This window comes from Suricata suricatta, chromosome 2, assembly GCF_006229205.1.
Source record: "Suricata suricatta isolate VVHF042 chromosome 2, meerkat_22Aug2017_6uvM2_HiC, whole genome shotgun sequence".
Lineage (NCBI taxonomy): Eukaryota > Metazoa > Chordata > Mammalia > Carnivora > Herpestidae > Suricata > Suricata suricatta.
In genome coordinates this window covers 117,544,473-117,571,505 of record NC_043701.1, presented here as the reverse complement: position 1 = coordinate 117,571,505, position 27,033 = coordinate 117,544,473, and the positions used below count along the sequence as shown (strand labels likewise).

Sequence of the window (27,033 nt, the reverse complement as noted above, 5' to 3'; positions counted from 1 at the left end):
TGTGGGCTGAGACCAAAGGTGCAAAAAAGAAGATGAAAACAGGTACACCCACAGGCAGGAAATGAGTGCTAGGTCCTACCTTTCTGTGCGACAGAAGTTAGGAAGGGAATTAAGGAACTTTTGAATTAAGTCAATATTGATTAAAGTATAATCCAATGTTATGAATATGCTAAGTCCCAAGAGCATGAAAAAGAAGGTTAATGAATACATAACATAAAGGCCATTAAACTAAAGTTTTAATACATAAATCTATATCCCTTTTCTAAAAGCATGATGATGAAGACGAACCTTTCCATCACTACTGGGCTGCATAACCTTGGGCAGAGTTCTTAATTTTTGTAAGCATCAGGTCTGCAAATTACAGCAAGACTATATAACAAATTTCATATGAATAATATGAAAAAACTGCATATCAAGCACTGAATACAGTGCCTGGCTTGCACATAACTCTCAGGAAATGTCCATTGTCATCATGAATTATTTTATCTGACTGGGTTCTTTCTACCTGTAGGATAACTCTAATCTTCATGTTCCCAGTTCAGTATGCACAGTGCATGGAAGTTAACAAAACACAATTCTACGGAACACTAAGGTATTTGATCATTGTCGTTGAAAGTAAATAGTGGGCCTCTCTTTCTAGAATTCACCTTTGCATCAGTACAGAATGCTAATTTTTCTTCTTATCTGAATGATAGAATAAGAAGTATAGGGGTACCGGGGTGGCTCAGTTGGTTAAGTGTCCTGCTCTTGGTTTCTGCTCAGGTCATGACTGCACCGTTCATGGAATAAAGACCACGTGGGCCTCTGGACTGATAGCGTGAAGTCTGTTTGGGATTCTCTCTCCCTTTCTCTGTCACTCTGTCTCTCTTAAAATAAATAAACATTTAAAAAAGGAATAATTATAAGAGCTGAAAATTAATATAAGAACAGTTTCTTCCATTATATTGACTAGGTACATTCAATCTTTGAGATACAATAAGATATTATTCCATTGAGAAATAATCCATATAACCTCCTCAACTTTCATTTTGTTTAATTATTGAATTATATCACTTTTATATATTACCCCCATCCCCTCACCCACTTGCCTTCTGGCAGCCACCAGTTTGGTCTCTGTATTTAAGAGTCTGTGTTTTTTGTTATTGTTGTTGATCCTTCTTTTCTTTGTTTGTTCATGTGTTTTATTTCTTCAATTCCACATATGAGTGAAATCATATGGTATTTATCTTTCTCTGAATGACTTATTTCACTTAGTATTATACCCTCTAGGCCCATCCAAATTGTTGCAAATAGATTTAAATCCTTTTTATGGCTTAATAATATTCTATTGTGTATATATACTACCTTTTCTTTTTTTTATATTTTTATTTAAAGTTCATTAGAATTAATATACAGTGTAATATTAGTTTCAGGTGTACAACATAGTGATTCCACCCTTCCTTACATGGCTTGGTGCTCATCACAAGTGCCCTCCTTTATCCCCATCACCTACTGAAACTGTCTCCCCACCCACCTACCCCCTGGTGATCAACAGTGTGTTCTGTGTAGTTAAGAATCTGTTTATTGGTTTGCCTATATCTTTCATTTTTTTAAATTATCTCTTTGTTTCTTCATAAATTCCACATATGAGTGAAATCATATGGTATTTGTCTTTCTCTGGTGGTCTTATTTCACTTAGCATAATTCCCTCTAGCTAAATCCATGTCATGGCAAATGGCAAGATTTCGCTCCTTTTTCATGGCTGAGTAATATTTCATTATATCTATCTATCTATCTATCTATCTATCTATCTGTCTATCTATATATCTATCTACCACATCTTCTTTATCCATTGATCAGTTGACAGACACTTGGGCTGCTTCCTTAGTTAAGCTATTGTAGATAATACTGTTTTAGACATTGGGATGCATAGATTGCTTTGAATTAGTATTTTTTATTTCTTTGGGTAAATCGCTATTAGTGCAATTGCTGAATCATAGGGTAGTTCTATTTTTAACTTTTTGAGGAACCTCCATACTGTTTTTCTTTTGGCTGCACCAGTTTTCATTCCCACCAACAGTGCATAAGGGATCCTTTTTGCCCACATCCTCACCAACACTTTTTGTTTCTTGATTTTAGCCATTCTGACAGGTGCGAGGAGATCTCATTGTAGTTTGGATTTGTATTTTCCTGACTATGAGTAAAATTCAGCATCATTTCCTATGTCTGGTGGCCATTTGTGTTTTCTTTGGAAAAATGTCTGTTCAGGTCCTCTGCTTATTTTTAATTGGATTCTTTATTTTTTTGGTACTGAGTTGTATAAGCCCTTTATGTATTTTGGATATTCACCTGTTTTGGGATATGTCATTTGCAAACATCTTCTCCCATTCTGTAGTTGCATTTTTGTTTTGTTGATGGTTCCCATTGTTGTATAAAATATTTTTATTCTGATGTAGTGCCAGTAGTCTAACTTTGCTCTTGTTTCCCTTGCTGTCCCTTATTATCCCTTCTAGAGACATCTAGAAAACATGTTTCTTTGGCTGATGTCAAAGAAATCACTGCCTATGTTGTTTTCTTCTAGGAACTTTATGGTTTCAGGTCTCACATTTGAGTTTTTAATTCATTTTCAGTTAATTTTTTTGATGATATAAGAAAACAGTTCTGTTTCATTCTACCACATGTTGCTGTCCAGTTTTCCCAGCATCAGTTGGTTGAGAAGACTATCTTTTCTTTGTTATATATTCTTACCTCTTTTGTCATAGATTAATTGACCATAAGATCGTGGGTTTATTTTTGGACTCTCTATTCTGTTCCATTGATCTATGTGCCTATTTTTGTGCCAGGACCATACTATTTTGATTACTACATCTTTGTAGTATATATTAAGATCTAGGACTTTGCTACCCTAAAGATACCACAAAAAAAGCTATTAGTGCTGAAAAATGAATTCAAAAAAGTTGTTGGATACAAAATTAATATACAAAATACATTTGTATACACTAATAGTGAAGTATCCAAAAAAGAAATTAAGAAAATAATCCCATTTACAATTGCACCAAAAAGAATAAAATACCTAAGAATAAACTTAACCAGGAGGTGAAAGACTGTTCTCCAAAGCATATAAAACATTGATGAAAGAAATTGAAGAAGACACAAACAAATTGAAAGATTTTTCATTCTCATGGATTTGAAAAACCAATATTGTTGAAATGTCCATATTACCCAAAGCAATCTGCAGATTCAGCACAGCCGCTATCAAAAAAACCAACAACATTTTTCACAGAACTGGAACAAATAATTCTAAAATCTGTGTGGAACCACCAAAGATCCAGAATAGACAACACAATCTTGAGAAAGATAAATTTACATATTTTGAATGAGATAGTTCTCTTATATCAGGAATAACCAGATTGGTATTTATGAGATATTTGTATGTTTTATTTACTTTTTGAATTTTTAATGTTTTTATTTATTTCTGAGGGAGAGAGACAGAGAGAGAGAGAGAGAGAGAGAGAGAGAGAGAGAGGGCAAGCTGAGGTGGAACAGAGAGAGAGAGAGAGGGAGACAAAGAATCTGAAGCAGGCTCCAGGCTCTAAGCTATCAGTATAGACCCCAACAGAGGGCTCGGATCCATGAACCATGAAATCATGTCCTGAGCTGAAGTCAGATGCTTAACGAGCTGAGCCACCTAGGCACCCCCATATTTTTGTTTTAAATGAGTAGTATTACCTTAACACTGCAGTATGAAGTATTTTTCTATATATTTTCTTAGTCAATAATTATCAATGTCTTGGTACCCTTCCAGGAAATCATAGCAACTTTAAGAAGAAAAAAAATTATCTCTCCAGATACAGATGTGAGGTTTTGAATAGCAAAGCCTAACAACACAGCTAAGAGAAATTTCAGTCTTCAGTTCCCGTATCAACTTATCTAGAGAATAGTTATAAAAAGAATATTTTTTTCAAGGGTGCCTAGGTGGCTCATCATGATCTCAGGTGGCTCAGGCCTCCGACTCTTGGTTTTGGCTCAGGTCATGGTCTCAGAGTTCATGAGTTTGAGCCCCACATTGGGCTTTGTGCTGAGTGTGGAGCCTGCTTGGGATATTCATTCTCTCTCTCTCTCTCTCTCTCTCTCTCTCTCTCTCTTTCCCTGTCTCTCTCTCTCTCTCTCCCCTTCCCTGTCTCTCTCTCTCTCCCCTTCCCCCACTTGCACTGTTTCTGTCTCTCTCTAAATAAACTTTAAAAAAAACCATTTTTTTAAGGGTATTGGAGTCTTTGGTCCTTATCACACCGTATCTGCGCAAAACATAAAATTGAGTGAGGTTTTTGTTTAGTATTAATTAAGTCTGAGAAGTGGGAAAAATCTTTAAATTACCTTAATGAAAATATAAAAATAATAAAAAATCAATAAAATTTCTTAAACCTTTTGAGAAAGAAGGCACTAAAGCCATATAAAAATAATCACAAACTGGAAATGGCTAGCCATTTAGGAATGCTAAATAGATTTTTTAAATTCCCCTTTGTAGATAGATTTGGTCAAAAATCCCATTTTTCAAAGAAAAATATTAATAGAAAGTTCTGAACAGCAGAAAATTTATCTTTCAAGATTATAAAATGAATTATCTGTTTAAAAGTTGAAAAATGAAAGAGTCCTTTCTCTGGCCTTAATGAATCACAGCATGACAAATAATCTTTTCTGGCACCTCCTGAGGATATTAATGTTATGTTGTGTTAATAGTCATCGTCAAAAAAATTAGGGATAACTAACGACAGAAGAAAAGGAACACGATGAAAATGGGCAAGCTCCCCTACATTTTTAAGGGTCTCATTAGCACTAAATGCAATTAAAGCAGCTGATTCTTTTTTACCATGTCATTTCATGGAGCAGAATCTCTGGGGTAGGGATAGAAACAATGCTCCTTTTTGCCAGTGTTTGCCTTCTGCTTGGTCCTGCAAGAGCAAGAGAAAGCTACTTGTCTTAATTTAATTCCTTACTGACTCTGATGAATATCTTCACAGATGGAGAAAAAGATGGGAAATGTAACTTCCAATTTTTAATAAAATGTATTGGTTAGGCACAGGTGTTCTCTCTCTCTGAAGCAAGAACCCGGAGATAAACTTCAGTCCAACACCCACTTCCCTCCATACAGCCAGTTCACTGGCAAATCTTGCATGGGTCTCAGTGTCAAACATTCCAAGGTCTGTGCACCAGCTGTGTGATGTGGGGTCATTTACGGAGTTTTACTGTCACAGATTCAGCTCAGGAATGGCATCTGCAAGGTGGCTTTTGTTCTTCCTACAGACCAGAGTTAAGAAAATGATATGATTGCCTATTTATAAGGTTCTTAGCCAATGCAGAGCACTTTGTACACACTTATCTCTTATGCTTTGCCAGATCTTTCTTGAGAATAATCTTTTATTCATTACACTTCTTCAGGGCTGACATTCAATCCACATTGAATAAATCCCAATCATTGCCTATGCCAGTTCTTAATTGGATCAAGGACTATTTAGATTACCCCTGGTTGGCCAAAGGCAATTAAACTAAAGACAGATTGGCCAATGCTATTTCTTGGCCAAAACAAAACAAGTGAAAACTAACAATTTTATCAAATATGAATGTCATCCAGTAACTCATTTAAAAAAAAATCTGTATATAGTTGATCCACAATGTGACATTCATTTCAGGAGTAAAACACAGTGATTCTACTTCTCTATAAATTGTGCTGCACTCAGCACAAGTATGGCTACCATCTGTCAGCACACAGCACTATTACAGTATCATTGACTGGATTCCCTGTGTTGTGCCTTTTATTTCCATGACTGATTCATTCCATCACTGGAAGCCTATACCTGCTCTCCCCTTCCTCCATCTTGCCCATCCCCTCAGTCCTCTCCCCTCTGGCAGCCATCTTTTTGCTCTCTGTATTTATAGGCCTGATTTTGTTTCTTGTTTGTTTATTCATTTATTTTGTTTTTTAGATTGCACATGTCAGTGAAGTCCTCTGGCATTTGTCTTTTTCAGTTTGACTTACTTCTCTTAGCATAACACCCTGTAGGTCCATCCATGTAGTTGCAAATACCAAATCCCATCCCTTTTTTATGGCTGTGTAAGAATCCATGGTGTGTATACACCACATCTTTCCTATCCATTTGTCTATTGACATCCAAATGGTCAACAGACACATGAAAGGATGCTCAACATCAGTTGTGATCAGTGAAATACAAATAAAAACCACAATGAGAGCCACCTCACACCTGTTAGACTGGCTAAAATCAAAAACACAAGAAACAGGTGTTGGCAAGGAAGTGGATAAAAAGGAACCCTCTCGCACTATTGATGGGAATGCAAACTGGTGTAGCCACATGGAAAACTGTATGGAGGTTCCTCAAAGATAAAAATAGAGCTACCCCGCGATCCAGTAATTCCACAACTGGGTATTTACACAAAGAAAACATAAGCACTAATTCAAAAATATATAGACATCCTTTTGTTTATTGAAGCATTATTTAAAATAGCTAAGGTACAGGAGCAATCTAGTAACTATCTTTTAGGCATTGACAATATTGATACAATAATTTATATATTCTATGTATCCATTAAAAATATGCTTATTTTTTAAAAGAGTATTCCTTGTTTATTATAATTTTTTAAAAATCCTACGCTATTATGTGTTGTTTGAAATAGAAATATACTCTTTGTTTAAAATCTAAGAAAAATTATGTATCATTGTCTAATGACTAAAAATAAGATGTTATAAAGCCCTACATATTATATGATCCTGGTTACATGAAGTATATGTATATATAGTAAATACAAAAGGAGATATATAAAGATATTAATAATGCCTATAAATGGATATAATATACTTTTTAATATTTCTTTGTTAGTATGAATTTTTTGATATTTCTGTAACAGACAAGAAGTACTTTAAATATTTGACACATCATAAAAGACCATTGACCATTTAAGTGGTTACGACTTTTCCTTTGTACAAGTAACACAGGGCAAGAATAATTATATGAAGGGGCGCCCGGATGGCTCCGTCGGTTGAGCATTCCACTCTGTTCAGGTCACGATCTCAGGGTTTGTGAGTTTGAGCCCTGTGTCAGGCTTTTAGCTGACAGCTCGGAGCCTGGAGCCTGCTTCAGATTCTGTGCCTGCCTCTTTCTCTTCCCCTGCTCACTCTCTGTCTGTCTCTGTCAAAAAGAAATAAACATTGGGGAGCCTGGGTGGCTCAGTTGGTTAAGCCTCCGACTTGGGCTCAGGTCATGATCTCACATTCATGGGTTCAAGCCCTGCATCGGGCTCTGTGCTGACAGCTCAGAGCCTGGAACCTGCTTCCGATTCTGTGTCTCCCTCTCTCTCTGCCCCTCCCTGCTCATGCTCTGTCTCTCTCTGTCTCAAAAATAAATAAAACATTAAAAAAATTAACAAAAAAAGAAATAAACATTAAGATAATTTTAAAAAAGAATAATTCTTGATTTGATTTAGGAAGTAGAAAGAAAGAAGCTGATTTAGGGATTTTTAAAAAGGAAAACAGTGAAAAACAAAAGAATTTAAACAATTTTGCAAAAGTTTACAATCTCATCCATGCTTCTCAAAAACTGAAAATATTTCTAAAAACTAGCAGGTAGGAATACTAATATTGTAGCATATTCTCTCCAGGCGGAACTGTAGTGTCGGCCACTCTGTTTTGTAGCATATTCTTTTGGGGCCAATTCTTTTTAGAATTTAAGTCAACAAAAAATAATAGTAACAGGCATTTTAGTGTTACAGCTGTTTCTTCTTACCAAACTTGTTAGATTCAGAATAAAATACATTGTTATAAAATTGAAAAAATAAATGTGTGTGCATATGTGTTTACATATATGTGTATTGTATACACACACACACACACATACACACATATATGGAGCTTTCTGAAACACCACCAATTTAAATGAAGGACATTGCAGAAAGCAAGTATTTTTTTGTTGAATGTGTTGTTTACATTGAAATGTTGCAATGTATATATATTCATGGAGGCAGATTTTATTGTCCCATGTGTAAATAGCACAGTTCCAATCTGTCTAATGGGCTTCTGTATAATTAGTGCCACTTTAATGATCCTAAAGGCTTTTCTCCTAATCATTAGTTTCATCATAGTACTTTATATTCAATATATTTTTGAAAGGTTCTCCATTTATTTTCCAAAGTAAAAGGTTTATAAATTGAATCCCATTTTCCTTTGACATACTCTTTAAAAAGCAATGATAAAGGTTTTGCTTTTTGTAGTAAAGCTTTTTGTTTGTGCTTGTTGTTTCCATCTTAAATGGGCAAATGTTGTCAAAGAGAATTCACAGAAGATTCCACATTCGGTTTTAATTTGCAAGTGCCTTGCTATCAGGTTCCACTGATCCTCTCTTAAACTTAGTAACTGAAGGATAAATAGGCTTCTTATACATTATTCATATTCTAAACCCTTTTGCAATGATGAAAATGCCATTCTTTATCTTGTAACATTAATTCTACTTTAAAACTTAAAAATATAAATGAGGATAAATGAAAAGAAACTCAAATCTTTTTATGAACCAAGGTGGTCCAAATTTTTGAACACATGAAGGACAAACTGTCTTAAATAATTTAATGATGGGAACAAAAGTAAGCTTAAAAGAAAGTTTGTGTTCAAGAGAATTAAAAAAAAATGTTATATACCCTCATTTACATTTTAATTTTAATTTCTGAAGGATATTTTACTGATCAGTCTGGAAACCAAGGGACAGAAATATGAAAGAATAAGAAAATTAAGAAATAAATATTATGTGTAATGGAGGCACATAAATAGTGTAACATGCCAAGGTAAAAGCTATAGTAGAAATATATAAAAAATAGTAGCAGGAACATGCTGGTGGAAACAGCACTGCCCCTAAGGGAGTCAGGACAGCCTTGAGAAAAATAGTCATTTATGCTGAGGCTCAGCTTTATTGTTCAATATTATAACATATATATTACAATATATGTATTCAGTGTGTGTGTGTGTGTGTGTGTGCACGTGCACACACATGTACAATAATATAGTCCAGGAGGGAAGCATAATTTGACCTAGCAGAGAAGAGATTTAAAAAATTTTTTAATGTTTATTTATTTGTGAGAGACAGACAAAGAAAGAGAGAGAGAGAGTGAGCACAATCAGGGGTGGGCCAGAGAGAGAGGGAGACAGAGTCTAAACCAGGCTCCAGGCTCTGAGCTGCCAGCATACAGCCTGATGCAGGGCTCAAACACATGAACTGTGAGATCATGACCTGAGCCAAAGTCTGGTGCTCAACAGAGTGAGCCACCCAGGTGCCCCTATAAGAGATATTTTAAATTAGAAGAAACTGAGTAAGCAAAGGGTCAGAATCATAGAAGAACATAGATTGTTTAGAAGAAAAGGCTAGCTAGTATGGTTTGGGGGAAATATAAGTAGACGTACATGTAGGGCAAGGAGTTGGAGCATTCTCTGGGATCAGAATGAGAATATCTCCTGTACGTGTCATAATGTCCCTCCTCTGGAAGGTAGGGGCTCTTAGCCATCTTTCTGCTGTGGCTGGGGTGAAAAGTGAGTCACAAGAGCCTGGTTGGGCAGTATTGCTTGATAGATAGTGTGTGAACTGGGGAATACTACAGATCTCCAATACAGAAGGCTTGCTCATGGACAGGAAGTTGGGGGAGGTCAAGGGCCAGATGATGGATGCCGAGATCACTGGCTCTCTTCATGAGTGAGTGGGGTGCCCTTGCCAGGTAGGCAGACGACAGCAGGAGGGACCAGCAGAGCAACCAGAAGAGGGACAGGAGCCGGGGAGCTGAGAAGATGAAACTATATTTTCCTTGGCTTGATCAAATGTAATGTAACTGAGAAAGAACACAGGGTGAGAAATGAGGAGTAGGCCATTTAATTTGTTTTGAATGCAGAAGGACTGGTGGTATTCATAACTACAGAATTATTGCAACAATACAAACTTCTTAAACATTCCAATAATAAGTGGCCTTTCACCAAAAACCCTTAACATTCTGTGATTCAGTATCAACATCAAAAGATCATTTTCCTCTCTCAAATAGAGACCTAAAATTGTACATGTGTTTTCTGTTATTACTGTGTGTGAATGGAGCACAATTTCTTTCTTTCCCACCTGGATGAAAAAGTAGAACAACTATTTCAAAGTCCATTTCAAAGCCTCATTGGAGAATACATAATCAGTCATGAGAGTAGCAATAACAAAGAAAAGAGCAAAGCAATTATTCCTTTGAGGTTATATTTATTTTCTGAAGATTTTACAAGGAAAGAAACTTAAAAGTTTCAATGATCACATAAACACAAGCTTAATGTTTGATGGTCACATAACACAAGTTCCGATCTTTAAATTTCATGCCTCCTCTAATAAAATATATTTCAGTGTATAAATTTAAAAATGATAAAAGAACATTTTGCTGTTCTTCAGTCTCTCTTTAATTTTCCAAATAGGTACAATCACATGATATTTGGGCACCACACTTTAAGAGCAAGCTTTGACAAATACATCTATAATAAAATAACAGTAAAACTCCTGAAAAGGTCTTTCTCTTTCAAGTTGTTGCATGTGTCTACATACCATTATTAAATTGTTTGTACAGTAAGTCTTATTTTACTCATTAGAGAATCTCTGAATTATATTAGACCTTTATTTAACTATACATATAGTGAGTAGACATATTGGAGTTAGGAAGTATTGGACTGTATTTGCTTTTTTGACTTCCAAACAAACCACAAAACAAAACGAGACATTAAACTCTCTTATTGAAAATGTCTATGTCCTCTCTTTTTCCACCTTTTGTCCCCCAAAAGTCTTGAATAGCCTTATAAATAGACCTGTCTACCTGACATTTTCCTTCTTTCCTCATTCATATTTTATCATACGTAGGACATATGTATTGTCTTGAAGAGATTTAAAATGAAGATTTATTTGTATTTCCAGAAAATACAAGAGCCAAGGTAAAGTAGTTTAAGAAGCCAAGGATCTGTTCTTTTTGCCCCTTGCAAACACAGCTTGACACACTGACATTAGTAGGTGGGAATGTGGGATTTGAGTGTTTTACCCTGACATTCTAAAATACTTTCACTCTGTTTCAAAGTGAGCCTTCAGTGCTGTTAAATGCTAAAATGGGGTCTAATTGAAAAGCTGAAGTTAAAAGTTAGCATTATTGGACTTTAATGGGCTTTGGAAATTCTTAGGACATCACTAATTATTCCGCTAATATTTCCACATTCATAGTATTCATTTAGGCAACAGAGGGGAACAGTTATTTAGGCTGCTAGAAAATTAATGGGCTCACCTACACCCCTGTATGATAGAGGCAATTATTTGGTGATTTTTCTCTTAATGTTGGGCACCTGTGTGCATTAAAATTTCCAGATGAGGTCTTAGAAATTCATAAGTGGTTTCCTGTGTCTTAGCTTTCATTTAGAGATATAATTACAACAGGTATAATTATAATATTCATTTCTGATTTTCATTCTTTTAAAACAACTCTAGGCATAACTTTCCTGATTTTGCTCACTAACAGAAACTCCCCAAGGTCTGTGAATTGAATCTTCCAAGGTTACCTCTTCCAGATAATAAAGACTGTGTCCTGAGCCCAGTGTACATTTTTTATTATAGAGAAGCTGATGGAATAAGTCAGGTGGCATCGATTCTGTAGCAAATTTGATTCCATAACAATTTTCATTGTTAATTTTTAGGTGTTAGTTTAACCAAGCTTAATTAGATGTCTTGTTACTACTATCTAAAATTGATGTAATCAACCTGTGATTTTTTTTTTTTTACTTATTTTCCCCTTTCTTAGAATACCTTTAAGAATTTCCCGATTTTTAGGGAAACAATGAAGGTTATATTTATCATAGTTTATTTATTTAAAAAATACTATTTAGCTCTTGTTTTTATTCACACTTAAACCCTCTGATGACATCTCAGCAAATAGTGAAACTCCTTCTCAGCCATACCAAATGCATCAGGATTAACTTCTAATTTGTTAGCATTTTTATTAATGTACCTTTACACATTTTTTAAGTTTATTTCTGTACAGAGAGACTGAGTGTGAGTGGGGGAGGGACAGAGGGAGAGGGAGAAAGAGAATTCCCAGCAGTCTCTGCACCATCAGGGCAGACCTGGGGCTCAATCTTACAATTGTGAGATCATTGTCTGAGCTGAAACCAAGAGTCAAACGCTTAACCAACTGAGCCACACAGGTGACCTTCGTTAACATCTTTAAATATCAGTTCTTTCTCCACACGCCGACTCCTCCCCCCTCCCACAAATGCCAGAAAGGTAAATTTCTATATGAAAATACATATGTTCTAAATTTAAAAAATCAATGAATTTTGACTTATGTTTCCAATCACTTTCCTTCTTTTAGGGATGATATATTATAGAGTATATTCTATCCAGTGTGATTAACCTGGTCTGTTAAGTAGAAGATTGAATTACATTCATTCTAATTGCAGATATGATAGATTTTACCCGATACTGCTTTTTTTTGATTTCCCCTGTCCTGTCTTGTTTTGTTTTCTATATTTATTTTTCTCTCATTTTTATGTATTCTTTTGTATAGATATTTTTCCTTTCCCTGTGTATCCTTAGTGCATTTGAGATATTATACACTCCATCTTATTTAGTAAGTGTTACCTTAGAAATTTTAATGTACACATGCCTAAAAATACCAAAGTACCCTCCACCCTGAATATTATTTAGAATCATCAGACATTTAAAGTATGTCCTTCCCATTGAAATTTTTGTAATTGTTTTGGGATAACTTAATCTATTTTTTTTGACCACATGCTATAATACAATTATTGTGTTGTAGAGTTCATGCTTAAGTAGAGTTATTTAAAAATTTAATAATTTCTTTGCTTTTCCAGGTCTTCCTATATCTTAGAATTTCCACTGGAATCATTTCATTTAAGAGACACAATGTAGAACTTTCCATGGATACCTTTTCATGACACTCCACGATTGTCTGGAAAAAGTGTTTATTTCATTCTTGTTTTTGAAAGACACTTTTTTGTTAGGTCTAGAATTCTCAGTGTGCAGTCATTTTCTCTGGGCACTTTGAAGATATGTCCCTTCTTCCGCTCAGTGTTGTCATCGAGAAGTCAACTGCCACTCTACTACCCCTGAGACTTCATGACCCCCCTTTCTGTTGGTGGTGAGGAGTCACTTATTCTGCCATTTCCACAAGATGTGTAGGGCACTTTGTGTTTGTCCAGTTGTTCGTTATTGGGCTTCTTAAATCTGTTGATAGCTATTTTTTATTCAGTTCTGGAAAATGCTGTTCTAGTCTCTCTTCTTGAACTTCTGATTAGATGTTTGCTAAATTTTATCACTAAATGCCATGGCTCAAATTTGCTTTTAGGTTTATATGTCTTTTTGCTCTGTAAAGCATTCTGGGCCATTTCTTCTATCCTATCATTTAGTTCATTAATTCTCTCATTATCTATGTCTTTGCTGCTAACAGCTCCATCTCTGAGTTTTTCATTTCAATTACTATTTCTTCTTTTCTACCAGATACGTTTTATTTATGTGTAAGTACTCTCATTTCCCCCTATTACTGAGATGTCTATTTACTGAAATATACTGAACATCGTTGCTTTGTACTCTGCCTGCTAATTCCCTTCGTGGGTATGATTTTGCTTTTTTTTCCAACAAACTCTTTTTTTTATGGTATTTTGTTGCTTCTTCATTTTGAAGATTATTTTACTCTAATTTTTTTTATCTTTCTTGAAACTTATGTCTTAGGATTACTTGAGGCATAGGTTGGAGGTGGTTGTTTTGAAAAAGTACATGCTTTTGTGAGGAGGCAAAGCCATTATCAGTGACAGATCATTTTTCTCAAATTCTCAGTTGTGTTTTTTCTGTTTATTCAGGTAGAGTTTAGGACCTCTGGATTTACGAATTCAGAATATTATGATTTCTTTTTGAATTGAGCAAACAGGTAGTGTATGAGTGAAGGCAATAGACACCAGTGAGGGCCTGTGTTGGTTGGATTGATTCTGAAGGAAGTTTTTCACCCCTGCAATCAACATCAAAGTTAAAGCCTGAAGATTTTCTTAGCAGTTTTGGGATGGTAGTGGCAGTGATGGCTAGAAAGGAGAGACGAATTTCTCAATTGCCCTTAAAGTGAGAATTTAGAATTCTGGGAAGGATAGTGTTAGAGTCACGGCCATGAGTAAGCTTTGGACATCGTTTCCTATTCTCTGAGCGAGTCACAGCCTCATGAATGTTACGCTTACCTAGATCAGCAAAATGCCCACCATCAGTACTAAGATTTTTGTATTCTTGTCTTCACTTGGTTTGTAGCCTGCATATCTCCTATTTTCTTTCTGTGTCCCTGACATGTCTAGGAAGACTTCTTGTCCTCTTTTATCTAGCACTTAACTGTTGTGTTCACTGGGGTCTCAGTCCTGGTACTTAGTATGACATATTCAGCATAGTGGTTTCAATACAGGTTTTAGACCAAAGCCTCCCCAACTGTGCTATCAACTATCATTGTAATTATGAGAAGCTAACTAATCTCTGCGTGTCTTCATTCCTTTCTCTATAAAATAATAACAATAAAATTTACCCAACAGGATGGGTGCCTGGGTGGCTCACTTGGTTAAGCGTCCAACTTTTGATTTTGGCTCAGGTCATGATCTCATGGTTCATGGGTTCAAGACCCCCCCCAGGCTCTGCACAGACAATGCAGAGCCTGCTTAGGATTCTCTGTCTCCCTCTCTGTCTGCCCCTCCCCCATTGCACTGTGCTGTTGCTCTCAAAGTAAATAAACTTTTAAAAAAGGACAGAACAAAGTACATGCATCTTGAAAAAAATGATTATTTTAAGGAAGTTACAATCTCATGATAACATGTCTGAAGTAAAAGGCTTAAAGTAATTTGTGCTTAAATTTGCATATTCAACCATAAATATGATATGAAAATGTTAAAATTTTGAATATTATGGTAAAATATTAAGTTATAATAGTTAATATATTATTAAATATACATAACATTTATATAATTGATATAATATTAAATTATAATAGTTATACTATACTTGGAGGCATATATATGTTTTTATCTTGAAATAATGTTTGTTGATCAATATTTTTTCATTTTATGAATAAGGAAAACTGAAACTCTGAGTGATTATTTTTTCAAAATCACAACCAACTTTTGAATCAAAACACAACACAAAATTTAAAAAAAAAAAACAAAAGTAAATTTAAAATTATTAAACATAGGAAGCAAATAGATACAGTACACTCTGCTGAAACTCTCACTTTTCACATCTGAAACCTGATTTAAAATTGTTCTTCATTTTTTAATCAGTATTTTTGGTGGAACTTAGTATGTAAATATATCATGTCTTCTCATTGATATCATGAAGGAACATTTGGTTGTTAATTATGTGTAATTCCAATGTACCTACCCAACATTGATCAGTCACATTTTATAGACAGGTTTTAGTCCCAAGTCATGTGTTTGTTGAAAATTAAATACACTCAATATTCAGCTTGAAAAAATTTTAAGTTGCTCCTAAACATGGTACTTATTGGAATATTTATCACTCACTGTCTAACTGGGTAGTATTCAGCTATATATACTTGGGAGAGAGAGGTGAGATTTGAAACAATGTTAATGATCCTGGGAAACCATCATCAATGCCCATTTTCTGAAATGAGATCTTTTAGATTCCAAAAAGAATTAAGACCATACGAAGATATAGAAATGCAAAGTGAAGTCATTACTGACAACATTAACATGACATTAATATGACAGTAGTTTTATATATTTTGGAAAAATATCTAGTAAACATGATGTTTTAAAATCCTGTATCTCAGTTTATTGACAATTTGTTCCAAATATACCAAGAAAAAAATCATAAAAGAAATTAGATATTTCTAAGCTGAAATTGTTAATTTCATCCCCAAATTTCTGCATTAAATGATTATTTGCTTCAGGAACAGTATTAACACTAGAAGGGCCAAGGCTCTGGGGTGGGGGGTTTCAGGACCCTCGACACTAGGGTTCTGGGCTTTGTCTGTGAAAGAATTCAAGAGCAAGCCATTAGAAAGAGGGACAAAGATTTATTAAGTATAGAAATAAGGGAAGAACTGCTTCACAAAGTATTGGTCTCCCTTCCCAGATGGGGTAGAGGACCCCCCTTTGTCTTTAATGAAGGATTTTGTAAAGTTTCTAAAATTAGCTAACCATATAGGAAAGAGGTAACTCTTTAACTTTGGGTTTATTACTTACATTGGGTCATTCGTTTTTCCATTGTATTAGGGTTGCAGAATTAACCAAAGGGAGCACTGTTACCAATGTCCAGCCTTGTGACATTTATTGCCAAAAAGCATAGGATCTGGTCATCTTCCATGGGTTATGTAATGTGACTCTTTTTATGACCTGCTGAAGTTTAAGTTCAGGGTCAGCCTAAAACCAAAATGATGTTACTTTGGTCAACTTGTCTCCCAAGCCTCCCATCCCTTCCCTCCTGCCTCCGTGTGTTTGAAAAATCACCTTAACCTGCTCAGATAGAATGTGTCTACTTTGTGGTTACCTTGATTTAATAAATTAGAAATACTAGAAAGTGAAATTACTTGTTTATTGAAATTGGAAGTTAATCAGTAAGAACTGTGCAAAGAAATTTAATGTTCCAAGCAATCACAATGATTTTATTGTAACCACCTTTTCTTTCCTGTGATTGAATTGTGCTACAGGGTTTACTTTAAATCACAAAGGTTTGTTTGACTGATTAAGACAAGTAGCATTTCACTCATATGTGGAATCATAAAAATACAACTACGTAAACAAACAAACATAAAACAGAAACAGACCTATAATACAGAGAACAAACTGTTGGTTGCTGATGGAGGGGACTGGGGGCTGAGCAAAAGGAGTGAAGGGGAGGGGCAGGTACAGGCTTCCAGTTAAGGAATGGATAAGTTACAAGGATGACAGGCACAGCATAAAGAATATCATCAATATTGCAATAGCCCTATATGTGACAGACGGTAGCTACGCTGGGGGTGAGCACAGTGTAATGTACAGAGATGTTGAATCACCTGAAACTAATGTAACATTTGTGTCAACTTCAAATTACAGAAATTTAAAAATTAAAAAAAACACCCACAGGTTAGCTGTAAATACTTGGGAACAGGGGGAAATGTGGTGAATTGGACTTAGTTTCTAGAGTTGGAATGACCAGAATTCAAATCCTGAACCACAGAAAGAGCTAAATAGATTAGATAGCCACTGGAGTCACATTCTTCACAGGCAAATAGGGAATAATAATATCTATCTCATAGTATTCTAGCAAAGATGAAAAAACTGATTTAAGATGCCTATACAAATTTAATAATATAAGGGTTTAGAATATCACCACACAAAATTGAGTAAAGGAATTCCGATAGAAAAGAGAACACATTAGTGTGATCCCATCAACATAACATTTTAAAGGAGACACAACTAATGAATGCTGTTAGAAATAAGGACAGTGGTTTCCCTAGAAAATAGGTATGATTGGAAGACATAGAGAAAATTCTGGGATGCTGGGAATGTTTTCTCTCCTGAAGCAGGTGCTACACTCATGGATGTGCATAGTTTGCAGAATTTTATGGGCTATATACTTACAATTTGTATATTTCTGTGTATTTTTAATACCTCACTGTCATTTGCATTAACAGTGAAACATTTATTTCAGTGGAAACACCAAATCTTTGACCTATTTGGCATTGGTCCCAAGTTTTTGCATCGTATGAAAAAGAAATGTCTTTAATTATTTGATTCAAACTCTGATTTTAATTTTAGTTGGGAATGGACTCTATTTTTATACTCTCCTTTATTAAATGAATAAAACCCCTGAGTTCAAAGCTTAAAAAGAAACACTTTGATAACTATTTTTTCTTTGTTCTTCTTCCCCTTTTAGTGATAATGTGATCTAATGTTGAAATCTAATTACTGTCCCTCTAATGCCTAAACTGAGCTCTGCCATTTTGTGAAACATAGGCCATCTGCAGGGATGAGTTCAGTTCATCTGACTTCTTAGAAAATTTAAGAAATATTTTATCCTGTAGTAAAAGGTCTCTTTGTTTGTTTACTTTAAGTTACCTTATTTAACAGAAAGGCAGAGTTATACTGAAATTTTTTCAATGGTTGAACACATATATAGAGAATTTGAAAATGGAGAGTCAAGCCCATGGTAACCCTTAACATACATCATTATTTTTTTAATGTTTTTTAATTTATTTTTGAGACATAGAGAGACAGAGCATAAGCAGGAAGGGGCAGAGAGAGAGGGAAACCAGAATTGGAAGCAGGCTCCAGGCTCTGAGCTGTCAGCACAGACACAAACATGAGATCATGACCTGGGCTGACGTCGGAGGCTTAACTGACTGAGCCACCCAGGCGCCCCAACATACATCATTATTTATATCCCAACTTTATCACCTACTATGTAGCCTTTGGCCATATAAATTTAATGACAATTAAAATTTCAGTTTCTGATTCACATGAGCCTCATTTCAAATGTTTAGTGGTAGTAAGTGGCTACTGACGGCTCTGTTGGACAGAATGCATTTAGGTCATTTCCACCATCACAGAAATTTTTATTAGACAGCATTAATTTATATAATTGGAATAATACATTTCTCAGAGTTTTTCTTTTAAAAAAATGATGCTTTGCAGAATCCTTAGCATTGTGATGACAGGTCAAAAGTGCTTGGTACATGACATTTAATAATATCTTTAGTAAAAATAAGAATAACTAGATGATGAAAATAATAATAATAGAAAACTTAAGTATCTAGTATTATGAATCAGGTGTATGTAACCTTGTGTAAATTCACTAAGACTCTCCTATCCATTATTCCTCTTCCAAGTATTTCACTATGAAATAATTCTCGTTTGTGTTCTGAAACATCTGAAGTAGAAGTCAAAGAAACAAACTAATTAATATATTGCCCTCAGAGCTTCATTAAAAACAATCGAAAAATCTATTTACCTTTTTAAAACTCTAAATATTAAGAAACCATAACGCGGGTGCCTGGGTGGCTCAGTTGGCTGAGAGTTTGACTTCAACCCAGATCATGATCTCACGGTTCGTGGGTTCGAGCCCCATGTTGGGCTTTGTGCTGACAGCTAGCTCAGAGCCTGGAGCCTGCTTTGGAGTCTGTGTCTCCCTCTGTCTCTGGCCTTCCCCTGCTCACACTATCTCTTTCTCTCTCAAAAACAAATAAAACATTTTTTAAAATTAAAAAAAAAAACCTTAACATGTAGATCATTAGTACCTGCAACCAGGAACAAATCTGATTAATCGGGATATAGAATCATTAACAAGGAACAATTAGTATTCTTACCTTTTCTAATTATGACATGACACTAACTAATTAGGACCTGTATATATCTCTAGATTTATAAAAGTTTTGAACTTTTATTCTTCTTATCATCTGAGAGATTTTAGTGCATTATTTTATTTTTTTCCCTTTAGGAAATGAGTTAGATGAAAAGCACTACCACACGCTATGCCTATTACACAAGACAATGGCTAGGTAAACAATCAATTCCATCCTTAAACCAATTTGGATCCCAGCCCAGAGTGGAATGCATCAAGACATGTCAATCAAAACACTTGATTCACCTGCTGGACTTGGTTACTGTCTGCGTCCTTGTAATTCACAGTTGGGTAGTCATTATCATTCATCCCTGTGGACACAATGCCTGAAAATCTACACAATGATATCCAGAACAATAGACAGTTAGGAGGGTTGTGTTGTGTTATTATCACAAAAGAACATCAGTCTTCCAAACAGAAATAAGCCCTATAATACAGGTTTATTTTTTTCCTGCTTATTTATACCCTGTGTTTTTTCCCCTCCTAGGCTACTGATAAAGATACCGGCAATTATAGTGCCATGGCATACCGACTCATCATTCCGCCAATTAAAGAGGGAAAAGAAGGATTTGTGGTAGAACCGTATACAGGGCTCATCAAAACTGCTATGCTTTTCCACAACATGAGAAGGTCCTACTTCAAATTCCAAGTCATCGCGACTGACAACTATGGGCAGGGACTCAGTGGCAAAGCAGATGTGCTGGTGAGTAAACGCAGGCTGAGATTAGGGGACCTGTGTGCAGTTATCCCACAGTCAGGGCTTTCAACTCATAGAATTTTTTTTAAGTTTTCTTTATTTATTTTGAGAGTGAACGAGAGAAAACGAGCAGGGAAGGAGCAGAGAGAGAGGGAGAGACAGAATCCCAAGCAGGCTCTGCACTGTCAGGACAGGGTCCCAGGGCAGCTTAAACCATGGGATCGTGACCTGAGCCTAAGAGTCGGACACTGAACCCATGTGCCCGAACTCCGGAAGTTTTGAGTTCAGTCCACTTAGGTTTTCTAAAACCTAAATGGGATTAGTTTTCATCAAGATTGTTAATAGCTATAATTTAGAATATAAAAATGTAGCTTTAAGGCTGTGCATTTTTTTCACATTTGTTTTTATGTAAGATATGGGTTTTTTTTATATGACTATGACAGCAATTCCACAAGCATTGGATTGGTATTTGGTCTGCACATCTCATTTTTAATATACAGTTGGCTGGAGCTCCTTAAAAACTTTTAAATGCTTCACAGAGTTGTGCTGGAGAAATTAAAATGTATGAAATTTGTATTACTGTTGAATTCCTTTTAGACCTTTTGTAATTAAGAAAACAAAAGGAAATGTTTTGAAGCAAAATCCTGTTCCAGTAGATGTAATTTCCTTATTTGACCTAAATTTCCAATGATGGCATTGATGATTTTTAACTAAGTTATATTTGGCTTCAGTCAAGAACATCACTTTTCTCTAGTTTTTCTTAGGCGGGATACAATACTGGTGGTAGCATTCCCAAGGGCAGTTTGACATACATGATATGTAATGTATAATATGTGCATAAGTAATGCAAAGTTTATGGGTTTCTTATTTCAACTCTGTGTATATACATATATACATATACAGAAAACTTCCTAGCAAAACATTTATGATAAGTCTGAAATCCTGTCCATCAAGAGAAGGCATCAAGAGAAGGGAATGTGGAGAGAAAGGGTTTGGAAAAAAGGCTTTGATGTCAAGGGAACAACATGGGTCCGAACCAAGAAAAAAGACAGATGGTGACAGCCTGAGAGGTATTACTCAGCTGGAGTGGCAAGCAAGGACAGTGCCTGAGAGCCTAGAGCCAGGGCTGCACATGGCATTAGGTGGCTCATGTGACAGTTGTCAGCCATATTATCTAACCTGGAACGTTTTCTTAAAAGTAGTGGGAAAGCATTGGAAAATTTTTAGCAGGAGTAAGTGAAGGTAAGATTTTTCATTTGGAAGAAACCTTTCTGCTTACTGGGAATCTGTTCTCCCCTAGGACCTTCCTCATGCTGTGGGCTTTCGGAGCAGCGGCTTCTGTTCCAATCCTTTTGTGTTTCTCTTTGCCGCACACTCACACCACACACTGGCCAAGGGGGACCCTCGAGCATGACATGGACACTTCTAGACCTTCCCCCTTCCTGTGATCCAGCCTTGGTCCTCCCTGTCTGAGCGTGTCACTTACTTCCTCTTTCACATTGTTGCTGTGATCTCCCAAACCTTGGGTCCTCCCCACCCAACACACTCAGTGAATTCAGTTTCTGGTTACTGTTACCATTTCCAGCAATTCCATTGTCCTGATTTTTGGCAATTTCATACACAGAGATGATTCCTCTGGTATCCTGAATTTACAACCCCTTGAATGCCTTCCCTCCAGTGTCTTTACCTTCCACCCTATTGCATCCACTAAACACCAGCTATCTCTGCCATTTCCGGTGAATGCGTTCCCTCTGTAACCTCCCTTTCAAACCTCCCAGTCTTTGAAAGTAATGCTCAACGTACCCAGCTAACACCAACACTCCAAGTCTCCTCAGTCCACTTACCCTAGTGTATTTTCACCTTCCTCCACCCTCAGGGTTTCTATCTCCTGCACAGGAGCTTTGTAGTACAACACTGACTACAGTCAACACCTAGTCATGTAAGGATTCAACGTCTTTGCCCTTTTCCCGACATCATTCTCATTTGGCAAAACCATAAGCCTAAATAATTCTTACATTTCTCCTCTCTCCTAGTCATGCTGAATATGTCTCCAAAAACTTACACAATTGTAGAGTCTTACTTTAAATAAGTGATAAAAGCCCCCAAGTGAGCACTTACATTGTGCAGTAACCACACTGTGCTTACCAGCCCATCCCATGTCACTCCTGGAAGAGTCCCTATTGTGTAGTTCTCAGTTATCTCCTCATCCTCACCATGGTCTGGTTAATTGGCATTCTGTTTCCCCAAAAGATAAAATTAAAGCATTAGGAGGCTACTCCTACATTTCCCACCACCAACCCAACTGACCTACCAGAATGTACACCCGTATGTTCTCGCCTTCTTCCCTGCTCACTTAGAGGAGTTCGCTGTGCTTCTATCCCACCTGTACAACAGGTCCAATCCCCACCCACCAGCTCTGGGACATCGTGTCAGCTTGTTTCTTTTATCCATGAGCAACATCAGTCTCCCCTTTATTTGATTATTCCCATAATCATGCCAGGTTCCATCTTTAAAAGCACATTAAAAACCCTCTTGACCTACATCTCCTTCCAACTACCACTTCATTTCTGTGTGCCTCTTTCCAGAAAAAGTCACTGCTAGAGTGGGGTCTGATTCTTCACCATGGAATCTCTCTTGAACCCTCTCTAATTATAATTCTACTCTAAGCCCTTATCCAGAGGTTCCATGTTACTAAATTCACTGGTAATATCAGGTGTCATCCTATTTGAACCATCAGCAATACTCCACTGGTTAGTATCTTTATGAGGATTTCAGGCCAAGTTCTCCTGTGGCCATCCCTTACCTCACTGTTTGTCCCTTCTCAGTCTCCTTTCTAGTTCATTTTCCTCTCCTGACCTTTTCATATTGGTGTTTCTTCAGGGTCAGACATTAATTCTCTTTTCTATCTGTTCTCAGAGACTCAGTAAACTCATTCAGTAACCAAAACTTTAAAATGTCATCTATATACTAAAGAACATCCCATTTATGTCTTGGTTGCAAAGCTTATTTACAGACAGCAAATTCATAGATCTGGTGCACATTGGAAGGTCAGATGAAGATGCCCATTTAATATTTCCTGATCTGAGCTCCTCTTCCTCATCACATCTCTTTGCTCTGCCATCCCTTCCAGTCCCCTCAGGTTTACTCAATGACCAGATCATCTTTGTGCTCCTTATGCTAAAAAGCTCTTGATTTCTTTCTCTTCTAAGCCACACATTCAATTATAGATATGATATATGTGCATACAATATGTGTGTGTGTGTGTGTGTATAAAATCTGCACATTTTTCATTCGTTCTCCTGTTAGAGCATGGTGGAAACCAGCTTCATATTTCACTTGTATCATTTTACAAACTTAGTAACTTGCCCTAGTGCTTCTGCTCTTGCACCAGTCAAGTCTGGTGTTAAATAGCAGCCAAAGTGATCCCTTATAAGGTAATTCAGGTCCTGTGTTTTTCTCTGCTCAAAACCTTTTCCTATCACCTCAGGTTTTCCAGAGAAATTCCTAAGTCATTACAGAAGACTATAAGGCCCTGGATAATCTGGCCTTCATTGACCTCATTTTCTATTCTGCATTTAAATCATTCAGACCCAGTAATATTGGCCAACTTGCTGTTCCCCAAACAGCCATACATGTCCTCCTTTTGGAGATTTTGCAGTGCTTTTGTCTATAAAGTCTTTCCCCCAAGGTGTTCAGAACTAGCTCACTCATCTCCTCCAAATATTGGCAAGAATATATTTCACAGTGAAGCCTCCTCTCACCATCCGATTCCGAATTGCAGCCTAGTGTGTCACCTCATGCCTCTTCATTGTTTTCTCTTTACGAGGGACTTATATTCGTATTCATATTTCCACACGAAAACTCGATGATGATAGTTCCTTTGTTGTTTTTAATTAAGTTTTTTATTCCCGGATGTATCCGAAGTGCCCAGAATAATTGCTGACCTACTGAGGGTCCCCAGTCCCCATTCAATGGATGAAGCACCTCTCTCTCCCAACATAAATGGGCAGTTCTCAAAGTGTGGTCCATGGAAGGCCGAGGATTTCCCACATCATGTCAGGGTTTGGTGAAGTCAGAAATTTTTCATGAGAGTGCTAAGACATTGTTTGACTTTTTACTGTACTGTATTTGCACCACTATAGTCATACATAAACAGGAAGAAAAAAGCATGAGGAGTGTCCTTCCTCTTAAGCAGTAAAACTGATTAATTTTAAGAAACCTCCACTCTTGACTACATACCTTTTCAATATGTTGTGTACTGAGATGGGCCATATGCTTAGAGCACTTCTGCTGTTTAAGGAAGTAAAGGCAGTCTGAAGGAGAAGCACCATGTAAGCTCAGTTGGCTGCTATTGTTGCTGTTGTTTTTTAAGGAGTAGCTTTTCCTTTGAAAAAATAACTTGCGATAAAATATGGTTATTCAAACTTGAATATTTGATAGACATTTACACAAAAATGAATGAAGGGAGACAGTTCAAGGAAAATAATAGTATTTGTGGCTACCAATAGCATCAAAGCTTCCAAGTGCCAAGTAGAATATTGGAAAGTTTGGGGGCCATGCCTGGGTGGCTCAGTGGGTTAAGCATCTGACTTTAGCTCCAGTCATGATGTCACAGTTTGTGGGATATAGTCTCATGTCAGGCTCAACATGTCAGTGCAAAGCCTGCTTGGGATTTTTTCTCCCTCTCTCTGCCCCTCCCCTGCTTGTGCACTCTCTCTCTCTCTCTCTCAAAATAAATAAACTTAAAAAAATAAAAATAAATAAAAGTAAAATAAATAAGTAAATAATGTGTTAGAAAGCTTTTAGTCAGGCACCACTGTGAGCCAGACAGCTTCCCATTACTTAAAGACCATGAAAACATGGTCATATTAAAGAATGTGACTTTTTTCTTGATATTATATTATGTAATGTGTCAAAATTGAAGAATCTGTGTTATCCAATGAACCAGTATTTTCCAAATGACCAATTCATGACGTTAAAACATCATTTGTGGGTAAGGATCCATTTGATGTCAAGGATAGATAAATGCGTCTTAACGTAACTAAACCCAATTTTCAATTTCACACTCAGACTAGCACTTGACTTCTGGTGTAGTATCAAAGACTCTACGAAGCTATCTAAAAAAGATGATTAAGCTGCCTTTCCTTTTCAAGAAAAGTGAGATGGCACCAGAGACCAGTCAGGAGAGACAGTGACCGGCCTCAGCATGAGAAGGCAAGGGTCTCTAGAGCTTGGCTGCCCAGTATGTTAGTCATTTGCCTTCTGGGGCTACTAAGCACTTGAAAGGTGGCCACTTGACTTTGAGATGTGTTGTCAGTATACAATACATGCCAGGTTTCAAAGACGGAGTAGAAAAAACTTAAAATGTCTCAATAAGTTGTTTTGTATTGATTATGTGTTGGGATGGTAATCTATTAATATATTGGGATAAGTGGCTTTAAATGGCTTTCACTATTTTTTTATCTTTTCATTATGGGTACCAGAAACTTTTAAATGACATATCTTCATGTATGTGTGGCTTATGTTAAATTTTTATTGACCAGCACTATCTAAACTATATGGGACTAAATAGTTAAGTTAAAAAAGGAAGTTAAGAAGCTTATTAGGAAAAATTAAAATAACTCAGAAATAATATGTACATTGGCAACCTCTGATTTTAGAAAGTTGTGCTTCACAAGTGTACTTTTTCTTCTTTTGACTCTTTTTTGTAATTTTAATCTGTTACAGAGATTGATCCCAACAGTGATAGAAAAACATTTCTAAAAGTCTTTATAAGCAGAATTCTATAAGCAGAATTGCTTATAAATTGACCTATTCACTTCTGGAAATATTGGCCTAAACACTGTACTGGGAAAGTAACATAATAGAATCTACGAATCTTAAACAATTAAATACCTTTGTTACTTTGTTGTACATGATACATGTAGCCAACATTCAGGGATGTAGCAAGCCTAGCATTGGTTAAAGCAGACAGGAGGGCTCTATAGGGATCCCATAGAATGAATTATTCTAACTACTCATATCTCAGCTTCTTAGTCACACTGGATAAATGCTCTCCTGAGATTTGTAAAACCTGTGTTTTCCATTATCCTGTGTGTTCTTAAATGACCCAATTAGAAACATAAACATGCCTTCTTTCATGCTTTAGACAATAACCAACAAGCAAACAAAAAACACAAGCCAACAACAATAAAAGTCGCTTAGGGTTCTGTAATTTCTAAGTAAACGATGGTGGTCTATCCATCTCCACCTGCCCTGACATTTAATGATGATTGTCTAAGTAAAGATATTTACACCTAAATGAAAAACGGAAAACCACTGGGTCTGTGCATAGTAGGAAAGAAACAGGTCATAGAAATGCTTGTAGGTTCTCAATGGGCTCTGGTTCTCCTCCCTGCAGGTCTCTGTGGTCAATCAGCTGGACATGCAGGTCATCGTTTCCAACGTGCCCCCGACCCTGGTGGAGAAAAAGATAGAAGACCTTACAGAGTAATGGATTTTTGCTTACTTATATATTTGTATTCATATAGCGATAATTTTATTGGATTAGGTCATTTTAATCATTACAGTGTTCAGATGAAACATACAAAACACCAACTTAATAATAAGCATACCCTTTTCCTGAAATCGAGAGCTTCACTTAAAATGTGTGGAGATTCTGAGAGGACCTTCAAAGAGGTATGGAAATTAGATGTGATATGACGCTGTTATTCAGGATGCTTTGACCAATACAGCAACATAACCTCAAAACGCTGCATAGAAGAAAGAAGTCTTAACACACATTATTAGACTATAGATCTTGATTTTTTTGTAGCCCCAAACCATTCAGAAAACTCATTGAGTCAGCAATCCAGCAAGCCCAGGGAATGTTATTTCTCAAAGTGATGGATTTAGATGGCTAAAGCTTATTCTTTCAAAAACCAAGAAGACTAG

The 27,033-nt window shown here is 36.3% G+C and overlaps 1 protein-coding gene across 1 annotated transcript in view; it reads left to right on the top strand.

Annotated features, from left to right (window-relative positions):
• Positions 1–27,033, top strand: part of PCDH15 (protocadherin related 15) — a 697,494-nt gene that overhangs the window by 618,295 nt on the left and 52,166 nt on the right. Inside the window, exons 27-28 of the mRNA XM_029919519.1 lie at positions 19,891–20,106; positions 26,501–26,589. Coding sequence (XP_029775379.1) covers positions 19,891–20,106; positions 26,501–26,589 — 305 coding nt within the window. The remainder of the gene's footprint in view (positions 1–19,890; positions 20,107–26,500; positions 26,590–27,033) is intronic.